General features: G+C 45.8%; 1 protein-coding gene across 1 annotated transcript in view; it reads right to left on the bottom strand.

Annotated features, from left to right (window-relative positions):
- Positions 1 to 12,810, bottom strand: part of itga11a (integrin, alpha 11a) — a 104,178-nt gene that overhangs the window by 73,922 nt on the left and 17,446 nt on the right. Inside the window, exons 7-8 of the mRNA XM_080214474.1 lie at positions 12,112 to 12,277; positions 10,362 to 10,435 (exon numbers count right to left, since the gene is read on the bottom strand). Of these exons, the coding sequence (XP_080070600.1) occupies positions 10,362 to 10,435; positions 12,112 to 12,277 (240 nt within the window). The remainder of the gene's footprint in view (positions 1 to 10,361; positions 10,436 to 12,111; positions 12,278 to 12,810) is intronic.

Raw genomic sequence — 12,810 nt, 5'->3', positions numbered from 1 at the left:
TGATCCACGTAACCAGGGTGAATCTCCTGCTCGTGCGGTTTTCCACTACTTCCTCACTAACATAATCCAGCCTCGTTTAAAACTGGGCCCCTAATTTCCTTCTTGCTAAAATTAGCAGAAGGAGAATGAATGCCCACAACCTCCCTTTAAATAAATGTCTATTTTCTCTGTGTGTTGGCCTCTTGCCAGCGTTCTCTTTCTTTCAAATAGGAGGTTGGGACAGCAGTGTCGCTGTGATTTGGCCAACAACGGATTTTGTTTCTGTTGGCTGCAGTGGTCTGCGTAAAAATTGAGAAAGTTAAATGAAGAACCGAGGCTGTTGGATAACAGCAAGGCTGAAATAGTAGAAGTGGTAACTCCAGGAGTAGGGCGATGGGATCTTCCTGATCCATTCAGGTCGCACTACGTGTTAATCTGCTGCTGTCTTGTCCAGGAGAGAACATCGACAACTGGGCAAAACAGAGTTTAAAAATAAAGTAGAGGAATTAAAAGATGAAAATGGTAAACGCTCAGCAGGTCAGGTAACATGGATGACACGTTGGCACAGAGATTAGTACTGCTGCCTCACAGCACCCAGGACCCAGGTTCGATTCCTGGCTTGGATACTGTCTGCGTGGAGTTTGCACATTCTCCCCATGTCTGCGTGGGTTTCCTCCAGGTGTTCCAGTTTCTTCTCACAATTAGGGGGACTAGCTAGGGTAAATGCATGGGCCTGGGTGGGATTGTGGTCGGTGCAGACTCGATGGGCTGAATGGCCTCCTTCTGCATTATAGGGATCCTATGAAATGTCTTTGGATCTGCTTTCGATTCCCGGCTTGGGTGACTGTCTGTGCTGAGTTTGCACATTCTCCCTGTGTCAGCATGGGTTTCCACTGGGTGTTCCAGTTTCCTCCCACAGTGTGAAAGCAGTGCCGGTTGGGCGCATTGGCTGTGCTGAATTCTCCCTCAGTGTACCTGAACAGGTGCTAGAGTGTGGCAATTCAGGGATTTTCACAGTAACTTCACTGCAGTGTTAATTTAAGCCTACATGTAACATAAATAGATAAACTTTAACTTTAAAAACTTTTAACGCCCGAGTTCAGTGGCCTTTCTTCAGAACAAGACGGGAGATGTTAGTGATGAGGGTTTTTAAGATAGTATGGAGCCTGGGAAAAGAGTTCAGTCTGTGGAGGGCAGGGATGGCTCAGTAAGGACAGGGATTGTGAGCCAAGGCAAAGGGAGGTGATAATGAGACAGGTGGACAAACAAAGCTTGGAGCCAGTAAATGGCAAGAATAGACTGGAGGCTGCAAAACCTGGCAAAGAATGGAGGGTTCGTCTTGTATTCAAAGCCATATCTCATGAGTGGAGTATAAAGGGTTAACAGATTAGGTATGCTAATCAATGAGGCACTTGATAATGTAGCAATGACATCAGACAGCCGTGTACCAGCTACTGTAGGCAGCAGATAGATAGTCCTGAGGAGAGATGTGCTTCCTCTGTAACTCCCCCCTCCCCAGCCCCCACCATATACATAGTGTAAATAATGCAAATAAACTAGCTTTTAAGTCTGCACTCTCTCGTTTCCTTCTCTATGAATGGTATGCTTTGTCAATATAGCGCATAAGAAACAATATTTTTCACTGCATGTTAATACATGTGACAATAATAAATCAAATCAAATCAAAAATCAAAATATCCTGATATGCCTATAGCTCTTCCTTGTTAGAATCCTGGCATCGCACATTCAACAACAACATTAGGGTGGCACGGTGGTTAGCACTGTTGTCTCAAAGCTCCAGGGGTCTGGGTTCGATTCCCAACCTGGGTCACTGCCAATGTGGAGTTTGCACATTCTCCCTGTGTCTGTGTGAATTTCCTCCGGTTGCTCCAGTTTCCTCCCACAGTCCAAAGATGTGCAGGTTAGATGGATTGGCCATGCTAAGTTGCCCCTTAGTGTCAGGGGAACTAACTGGGGTAAACGCATGGGGTTATGGGGATAGGACCTGGATGGGATTGTGGTCAGTGCAGACTCGATGGGTCAAATGGCCTCCGTCTGCACTGTAGGATTCTTTGAATCTATGAAAAAATATGTGGCAGCGCAGTAAAATGTTATAAAAATCGTAACTGTCGGAGAGGTTTGCTTTCCAAGTTCTGTCTTGTTTGATGAGGTCATGATGAGTTGGGCACCATGCATAAGAATATAAGGAATGGGATCAAGAGTAGACCACATGACCCATTAAGCCTACACCGCCATCAACACCATGGTGGCCAATCTTCACCAACACTGATTGAATCAAGGGCTAGAATGTGATTCAATGCTCCCCGACCCCCCAAGTTAACTCCAGCAATGACTGATTTAAGAGTAGGGAACACACAGCAGGTCAAGCCAGGACCTCAAACTCTTGACGCCAAATCCTTTGCCAGGTTTTTGGATGAAGGGAACTCGCTTGAAATGGAACGAGACGTTGTGGCAGCCTGCACCAACCTGAGTCACACTCAATATTAGCTCTCCGGTCTTCCTCACTGAGACTGGCACCATGCATACCCCCCCACCGGGGCAGCTCATCAGACATTTGGGAGCCTCTTGTGTTAAAGGCAGCACATATAAAATAAAAAGTAGAGTAAATGAAACAATTTGAAGAAGAGAAAAAATAATCGACCCAGAACAGGCAGGATTCTGATCGAAAGGATAGACTCGGAGTGTCAGCCATGGCTCAGTGGAAACTCCTGCCCCTGGGTTGTAAGGCTCGGAGTCTGAATTCTGTTTCAGAGGCTCCAGCACAAAATCTGGGCAGTCGCCCCAGTGCAGTACTGAAGGAGAACAACATTGTTAGACATGGCTGCCTTTCAGTGGAACCCTCTAAGGTGGGTGTTGCTATGGGTCCCACAGCAATACTTGAAAACAAACCAAAAGAGAAAATGTTGGAAAATCTCAGCAGATCTGGCAGCATCTGTGAGCAGAGAAAAGAGCTGATGTTTCAAGTCGAGATGACCAGCTCTTTCCTCTTCTTATGGATGTTGTCAGACCTGTTGAGATTTTTCAGTATCTTCTCTTTTGGTTTCTGATTCCAGCATCCGCAGTAATTTGCTTTCATACAATATTTGAAGAGTTCTTTATTAGTGTCCTGGCTGGTACATTTCCCATAACAAAAACACCACCTATCTCCTGATGATGACATTCTTGTTTGTGGGAGCTTTCTATGCGTAAGTTAGTCACATTTCCAACATCGCAACAGTGATATCGGTTCAGAAGCACTTCACTGCCTGAGATCATTAAAGGTTCTCCTTTTTAATCTGACTGCTCTCTGAATTCCCTGAATGATGAATGAACTGACCCGTCTTTTGAGTATTTTCTGTTTGTATTTCAGCAGTTTTACCTATCTATGTTTCCAATGACTATCCACTGGAATTTTGGAAAGTGCAGTTTAAGGCAGAGTGCCTCATTGTTTCCTTCACGGTAAGAGTATTAAATGGTCTCCAGATAAGCGAGCAAGAAGGCAGAGACCAGCTGCATATCTTGGATGAGGAATTGAGAGCCGGAAAATATCTCCAGGAAGCCAACGCTGGAGTGAAGCACTGGGTTGGAGTTGGACCCTTCAGTCAGGGGACTCCAGCTGCACTTGGCTCCAAGTCTCGGGCTGAAGACATAATCCAAACAGCTCTACTCAGCCACAAATTTGCATCTTGCCTTGAGAACCGGAAAAAAAGAAATGTGATTTTTAAATTCTCTTTGAAAATGGATCAAATAAGCTGTGGCCTTTCTACCTGTGAGTCAGGCAGAAACGTCAATGGTCTTTTAAATTACCTTGTGGGATATTGGAGTAGGAAAGTCAGCACTTGGTTCAACTCTTCCTTAGAACAACCAGCATGGCTTTGTCGGGGGGAGATCACATCTAACAAATTTGGTTGAATTTTTCGAGGAGGTGGCTAGCTGTGTGGATGAGGGCAGTGCAGTTCGTGCAGTTCACATGGATTTCAGTAAGGTTTTTGGTAATGAAGAGTTCATAAAATCCAGGGCAATTTGGAAAATTGGACCCAAAATTGACTTAGTGGCAGAAGGTGGAGGGTAGTGGCCAAACGTTAGAATCATAGAATCCTACAGTGCAGAAGGAGGCCATTTGGCCCATCGAGTCTGCATCAACAATAACCCCACCCAGGCCCTATCCCTGTAACCCTTTGTTTAAAATTGAAAGTTTATTTATTAATATCACAAGTAGGCTTACATTAACACCACAATGAAGTTACTGCAAAAACCCCCTAGGCATCACACTCTGGCGCCTGTTTGGATACACTGAGGGAGAATTTATGCATCTAACCAGCATGTCTTTCAGTCTGAAGTTTACGTCCAGTGGTGTACCACAGGAATCAGTGCTGGATCCCTTGCTTTTTGTAATGTACGTTAATGATCTAGATGCGAATGTTGGGGGTATGGTCAGTAAGTTTACAGATGACACACAAATTGGTGGTGTGGCAACTAACAAGGAGGAAAGCCTTAGATTACAGGATGATATCAGATGGACAGAACAGTGGCAAATGGAATTTAACCCGGAAAAGTGTGAGGGGACCCTGAAAATTTTGGGAAGGCTAACAAGGCAAGGGAATACACAATGAACGGTAGGACACTTAGATAGTACAGAGGGCCAGAGGGACCTTAGAGTGCATGCCCAAAGATCCCTGAAGGCAGCAGGACAGGTAGATGAAGTGGCTAAGGATGTATATGGGATATCTTTATTAGCCCAAGCATAGGATATAAGAGCAGGGAACTGTATAAAACGCTCGTTAGGTCACAGCTAGAGTATAGAGCACTATGTACAGTTCTGGTTGCCACACTGTAGGAAAGATGTGATTGCACCAGAGAGGGTGCAGAGGAGATTCACCAGGATGTTGTCTGGGCTGGAGAGTTTCAACAATGAACAGAAGTTGGTTAAGCTGGGGTTGTTTTCCTTAGAACAGAGAAGGTCTGGGGGCTGGGGGGGAGTGGCTTGCCTGAGGATGGGGGGTGTGGGGTGAGTGGGTGGGGGGTGAGTGGCCTGCCTGAGAGTGGGGAGTGGGTGGGAGGGGAGGGGTGGTCTGCCTGAGGTGTACAAAATGATGAGGGACATGGACAGGGTAGATAGGAAGAAATATTTCCCATTAATAAAGAAGTCAACAGTCAAGGGGTCACAGATTATAAGGTAGGAGCAGGAGATTTTGAGGAGATTTGAGGAAAAGCTTTTTCACCCAGAGGGTGGTAGGAATCTGGAACTCGCTGCCTGAAAGGGTGGTAAAGGAGGGAACCTTCACAATATTTAAGGATCATTCAGACAGCACTTGAAATGCCAAACCATACAAGCTACTAGTGCAGCAAAACGTGATTAGAATAGATAGGTATTTGATGTCTGGCACAGACAGGATAGATAGGCCCAAGGGCCTCTTTATGTGCTATAAAACTCTAATTCAAACAGCCTGTACCCCTTCCCCCATATTCCTCTGATCGTTTCTCCTCCCAGGCCAGAATTTCATGCTTCCCCAGAGAGTTCAGACGAGCGGGGAAACACACCATTGCATGGACGGGACTCCTTACAGGATCCTGCCTGCCCCAACCCAAAAACAACTTCAAGGTGGGACGGGCAGAGCCTCAGACAGTCCTTTCCCCTATTAAGGCCCTTGAGTGGCCCCTTCGGATTTGGGACGCTCTCCCCTCAGGGATCTGGTAGATTTGGCTCTCCCTCCCTTTCTGGCCTTCACCACTTCCCCCCCCCCCAACTAATACCTAATAAACTAATAACTAATAAAGTAATAGACACCAAAATCTTCTCCTTTCTTACCCCAGGACCCCTGGAACTTAGTGGGGCCCTGGGACTTAGACTCAGGCTTGGTGCTGCAATAACTCTTCCGGCCATTGCAGCGCTGTGTCTGGAGGGGCTGGAGATCTGTGGCCAATCAGATTGGCTGAGAGCTCACCAAGGTGGGACTTCTGTCCAAGGATGTAAAGTGGCTGTGGCCTGTCAGAGTCGACAGGAATGTGCTCTCTCATTCTCCAAATCCAGGCCAAAGTATTTACCCAGTTACCTTTCAGAGGTGACTATTGAATTTGTTTCCACAGACAGTGCATTCCAAATCCTAAATACATATTAGCTGGGAAGTACTGAAATTAAAGTTCTTTATCTCAGAAAAAATAGACATGCTGTCGAAGATTTTTGCCTTGCATTCATCAGGACAGAATCGCAAGAATATTGAATCTCCAAAGGAACACCAAATTGTACTGCATGAGAAGAGAGTGCTGATTAGTTAGCAAGTAGACTTTGATTGGTAGAGGCATTAGTATAGGGAATGCATCAGGGAACAGTTAACTGCCAAACATTTATTTATATTCAAACCAGGCATGGTCACTTGGTCAAGGCACTGGTCAAGGGAAATGAACCAGGGAATGGCTAACCCAAAGCTTTGCATGGTTAAGTAAGGTGCAATGCATGGACATGTTTTCTCCGTTGTAGAGGACAGATGAGGCCCTTCGGCCTATTATGTCTGTGTCAGCCATCAAACACTCATCTATTATAACCCCATTTTCCTGCACTTGGTCCATAATTTTGCATGCTATGGAATTTCAGGTGTTCATCTGAATCTGTGTGTGAATATACTTGGCTTCTAGCACACGTAAGTGAGCTACACTGTGAGCTCGACTGATAATCTTAAATTGGCTACCAGTGTAAATCTTAGCACAGTCGGGATTCTCATATAGTACAAATTGTTGCTTTCCTGTGTCAAGTATCCTGATGAGTACAAGAAGAAAAACTTTGACATTTCTTTTTCAGCGAGGCTAGAAATTACATTGTGAAGTGCTGCATACTCCAATGAAAATAGACATCACAAGATCCAACGTGGCTTGACATGTATCCAAGAAAATGAACTTTCATCAATGGTCACCATCTGTCCCTTTAAGATTTGGAGAAAAATCATATTTTTTGGCTGATTTACAGCAGTTAATGGAAATTATTTTCTGCTTTGAGCACAATAGTGCAGTTATTTTTAAAAGACAATTTGAAGGATAGGTAAGGTTGTATGTCATGGGTTTAATACTTTTGCTACAAGTCAAAAATGTGCTGGAATCATTAAAATCCAAAAATAAATCAAAAGTTTGAATTCTCAGTTTATCACAGAAATTCTAAAGAGTGAGTTCCACGAACATGTACAGTAATGTGTGAATCATTGAATATGTTGGTCTTGTGATCTAATGAGTGAGTTAATCATGGGTTCCAAGGATCATTAAATCCCTACAATCAGAAGGAGGCCATTTGGCCCATTGAGTCTGCACTGACCACAATCTCACCCCAGGCTGTAACCCCACATATTTATCCTGAGAATCCCCGACACTACGGTCAATTTAGCATAGCCAATTAACCTAACCTGCACATCTTTGGAGTGGAAGGAAACCGGAGCAATCGGAGGAAACCCTTGCAGATGCGGGGAGAACGTACAAATTCCACAGAGAATGTGACCCGAGGCTGGAATTGAACCCTGGTCCCTGGTGCTGTGAGGCAGAGTGCGAACCACTGTGCCACTGTGAAATCCTTATATAGATGTAGATGGAATGGTCAAATGGACAGATAAGTAGCAGATGGAACTTAATGCTGAAAATCGTGAGGTGGTACAGTTTGGAAGGAATAATTTGACATGGAAGTACTCAGTGGATGGTAGGACACTAGGAAGTTCTGTGGAACAAAGGGATCTTGTCGTGTTTGCCAACAGATCTCTGAAAACCAAAAGCATGTTAGCAGGCTGGTGCAAAAGGCAGATGGGCCTTTATCAATTGAGGCACAGATTAGTAAAGAGGGAAGACATGTTGGAGTCGTATAGAACTTTGGTGAGGCAACAGCTAGAGTACTGTGTGCAGTTCTAGTTGCCACGTTATAGGAAGAATGTGATTGTACTGGAGGGGGGGCGTGTAGAGGAGATTCACCAGGATGTTGCTTGAGATGGAGCATTTAAGTTACGAAGAGAGGTTGGATGGGCTTGGGTTGTTTTCTCTGGAGCAGAGAAGACTGAGACGTGACCTGATCGAGGTGTACAAGATTATGAGGGACATGGACAGAGTGGATAGGGAGCAGCTGTTCCCCCTTAGTTAAAGGGTCAGTCATGAGGGGACATAGGTTCAAGGTGAGGGGCAGGGCATTTAGGGGGGATGTGAAGAAAAACCTCTTTACCTAGAGGGTGGTGAGGGTCTGGAATGCGCTGCCTGGGAGGGTGGTAGAGGCAGGTTGCCTCACCTCCTTTGGAAAGTACCTGGATGAGCATTTGGCACACCTGGCATACGGGAGGCTTTCAAGTGTAAGTTGGTAGAGATTCAGGACCAGCACATTCCTGTAAGGATGAAGGATAAGTATGACAAGTTTTGGGAACCTTGGATAACGAGAGATATTGTGAGCCTAGTCAAAGAGAAAAAGGGGGCATTTGTCAAAGTTAGGAAGCTGGGAGCACACGAAGCAAGTTTGGAATACAAGGAAAGTAGAAAGAAATTTAAGCAAGTTGAGTTTAAAAATTGGCAAGTCATGTTGAAGATTTATAGAACCTTAGTTAGGCTGCACTTGGAATATAGTGTTCAGTTCTGGTCGCCACACTATCAGAAGGATGTGGAGGCTTTGGGGAGGGTACAGAAAATATTTACAAGGATGTTGCCTGGTATGGAGGGCATTAGCTATGAGAAACTTGGTTTGCTTTCACTGGAATGACGGAAGTTGAGGGACAACCAATAGAAGTCTCCAGGATTATGAGGGGCATGGACAGAATGGATAGTCAGAAGCTTTTTCCCAGGGTGGAAGAGTCAATTACTAAGGGGCATAGGTTTAAGGTGTGAGGGGCAAGGTTTAAAGGAGATGTACAAGGCAAGTTTTTTTATACAGAGGGTGGTGGGTGCCTGGAACTCATTGCCGGGGGTGGAAGTGGAAGCAGATATGATAGTTTTAAAGGGCGTCTGGATAAATATATGAATAGGATGGGAATAGAGGGATACGGTCCCCGGAAGGGTACGGGGTTTTAGTTCATCGGGCAGCATGGTCGGTACAGGTTTGGAGGGCCGAAGGGCCTGTTCCTGTGCTGTAGTTTTCTTTGTTCCCATCATAATATTCAGGGCAATGGGCCAAGTGCTGGCAGATGTGATTAGATGGGAGTCCAGATGTTTCTCACATGTCGGTGCAGACACAATAGGCTGGAGGGCCTCTTCTGAACTGCATGATTTTATACTTCAGCCCCCCTCCTCCTCTGCTGAAGCAATTCTTTCTTGCAGGATATGGTTCCCTGAGCAGGTATCAGGTATCCGTAGTGAAGGGGATACTAGGCCAACATTCATCCCAGATAGTGAGTGTCAGGGATTTTTAGGCCATGGAATGGGGGAGAGGCTTTACCCACAACTCACTTGTCTTTCCACATTTGGACACTTCAATGAGGAAGTGTTGGATAGCAATCAGCTGTTTGCATCTCATTGTTGCTATTCCTTATTACTGTGCGTGGGAGATTTCTGTCTGCATTTTGGCTGTCGACTTTCTTGCATTAACTACACTTCCAAACCATTTCATTGTCTGTTAAGTGTTTTTGAACATCCTGAGGTCGTGAAAACTACTTTCTAAATGCAAGTTCTTGTCTTTCTTTCCAAGGTTGGTCTCTGGCCTCTTTAAACACCAATCATAGAATCTGTACAGTACAGAAAGAGGCCATTGGGTCTGCCTGACAAAGCATCTTACCCAGGCCCTATCCCCGTAACACCATACATTTACCCCATTAATCCTCCTAACACACCTTTGGACACTTAAGGACAGAATTCTCCCATCCTGCCCACCATGGGAATCGTAGTGGGAGGGGGTGGATGGCGGACCATACAAAGGTCCGTTGGCCTTGGATGGGATTTTCCAGTCTTGGGACAAGCATGGCCGATCCACCAGCCTTGGAATCATCTTAGAATCTCTACAATGCAGAAGGAGGCCATTTGACCACAAACCCATCCAGGTCCTAGTCCCACAACCCCAGCTAATCCCCTGACACTAGAGTCAATTTCGCATGGCCAGTCAACGTAACCCGCACATCTTTGGGATGTGGGGTGAAACTGGAGCGCCCAGAGGAAACCCGTGCAGTCACAGGGAGAATGTGCAAACTCCACACAGACAGTGACCCAAGCCGGGAATCGAACCTAAGTCCTAAGTGAGGCAGTAGTGCTACCCACTGTGCCACCCTGTAGACTTAGAGAGGAAACCGGAGCATCCAAATGCAGCCTAATTCATCCAAATCTAGGATCTTCTGGTCTCCAACTGTTCTCAAGTCACAGGGGGCCGATGGATGTCGAGGACAGGCTAAGATGCAGCTGATCTGGTTAAAAAGGTTAACAAATGAAATGTGTTGACCCTTGCTTACCTCCACAAAATGTGTTGAGAATCCCGCTTGTGACATCTCCAATTGAAACGATGTTTCATTCTGAATATTGGTCCCTAGTAATAAAACAGAGTGAACCGCTTATTAATGTTAACAAATCCAGCTACTTTTCTGATTCAACACATTTTACTTTTCTTGCGTTAACCAAGGTGAGCAATGCCAAAGTGGCAAATGGAGGGCTATTCCGTTTGTACCCAACAATGTCCAAAAAGCACAGATGCACACTGGTGGCTGCGTGTGCCATCTACAAACCACACTACAGCAACTCAGCATGGTCCCTTCAATGGCACCTTCCAAACCTGTGACCTCTACAACCTAGAAAGACAAGGGCAGAGAAATACCACCACCTGGAAGTTCCCTTCCAAGATACTCACCATCCTGAAGTATGTAGCCATTCCTTCACTGTCACTGCTCTGGAACACCCTCCCTAACAGCACTGCGGGTGTACCTACAAAAATGGACAGCAGCTGTACAGGAAGATGGCTCATCGACAGGGAGGGATGGGCAATGAATAATGTCCGAATCAGCAATGCCCATATCATGTCAACAGAGAGATAATTTTTTAAACTCCCAGAACCCGTGGAATCTGAATCAGATGCAGAGTAAAGCTCCCTCTACACTGACCTGACAACGTATCATAACCCTTCACCTCAGGAGTGCATTCTCCACTGCAGCAGGGTGACATTGCGAGCCAGAATCTTCCCAGCCCGTAATTAAAGAGTTCTATCTGCTGCCAAGACTCCAACTTAGCTGGCTCGACGCAGCATGTTGTTGCATTAGACATTCATGCCAAGATCTCAATGGGATCCCTGGCAGCAAGTGGGAAATGCCAGTAATTAGGCAAATTATCCAGATTGGAGCCAATATAAGAGAAACAAAGAGAGTCCTGAAGATCTAAGTGCTGAAAAACATGGCCACTAGGGTGAATCACTGATGGATATCTGCCAAGAACACATCTGGTCCCTAACCTGTTTGTGGGATCTTGCTATGCCCTATCAGCTGCTGAATTTCTTACGTTACACGTGCGAATAGAACAGAATCCCTGCAGTGCAGTAGAAGCCATTCGACCCATCACCAACTCATAGAATCACCATCAAATCATAGAATCTGCAGTGCAGAAGGAGGCCATTTGGCCCATCGAGCCTGCACTGGCAACAATCCCACCCAGTTCCTATCCCCGTAACATCATATACTTACCCTCCTAGAGCCCCTGACGCTAAGCTGCAATTTTAGCATGGCCAATCAACATAACCCGCACATCTTTGGACTATGGGAGGAAACCAGAGCACCCGGAGGAAACCCACGGAGACACAGGGAGAATGTGCAAACTCCACACAGGCAGTGACCTGAGGCCAGAATCGAACCCGGGTCCCAGGCGCTCTAAGGCAGCAATGCTAACCACTGTGCCACCGTGCTGCCTGATACTCTCTGACAGAAAATCTCACCTAGGTGTCCCCCCTGCCCTGTCCCTGTACAGAGAAACTTCACTGTCTGTAAAGAGATTAGAGTTTTTTTTAAGTTTCTTCACGGGATGCAGGCATCACTTGTGCGGGTGAATTTATTGCCACATCATTGATGAGTTGGGAGTGAATGGCCATCTTGAATCGCTGTGGCCTGCATAGTGTCGGGGCACCCAAAGTCCAAACATGTGTCCAGAGATTTTGGAAAGCTCAAAACAAGTATTTGTTTTCTTTCAAAATTTACCAAAATCACCCACGAAAAGAGTCTTTACCTTCCAAGCTGAAGATTCGTGCTCCGAGTGCGTCCACGATATCCTTCAGAGCTGACTCATCAGAGACATTGAAGAAATGCTTGTCGTCTGGGTGGCTGGCGATTGATTTGATCTCCTTTAGGAAGTCACTGGGATTGATGCCTCTCCTGTTGTAATACCCAAGCACCTGCAAAATGGGATGGTGGTTAAAGAATCTCCTCTGTTCCTCTTCTGAAGCCACAAAGTGCAGAGGAACCTGCCCCCAGGCACCCATCCCTGAGACCTGGTGGCAAGTGCCAGCTTGCTATTCAACTGTGGGGAGTATCATAGCAGAGCCCAATCTTAACTTTAGCTGAAAGCTGCATGTAGGGCACTTTTCAATAATATCCATGGAGAATCTCAGAATACTTTGCTACATAAAGGCGCTATGTAAATGTAACTCACCGCAATAGAGAACAAAACAGGAGCAGGGATCCTGAGGATTTTCTCCATCCTTAAAGAAAAGGCTTTGAAGCAAAGTACAGCAGCGCTACCGCTGTGCTGGGCAAGATGTCAACTTCTCAACTCAACCCAGGATTGAGCCTAGAAACTCCCCACTGACTTCATAGAATCCCGACAGTGGAGAAGAGGCCATTCAGCCCATTGAGTCTACACTGACTCTCTAACAGAGCCACTTTCCCAGGCCTTCTCCCCCACCCTGTCCCCGAAACCCCATACAAA

Source organism: Carcharhinus amblyrhynchos, chromosome 28, assembly GCF_965287045.1.
Source record: "Carcharhinus amblyrhynchos chromosome 28, sCarAmb.v2.hapA, whole genome shotgun sequence".
Classification (NCBI taxonomy): domain Eukaryota; kingdom Metazoa; phylum Chordata; class Chondrichthyes; order Carcharhiniformes; family Carcharhinidae; genus Carcharhinus; species Carcharhinus amblyrhynchos.
Note: the sequence above shows the minus strand (reverse complement) of the source record. Positions and strands in the feature narration are given on the sequence as shown.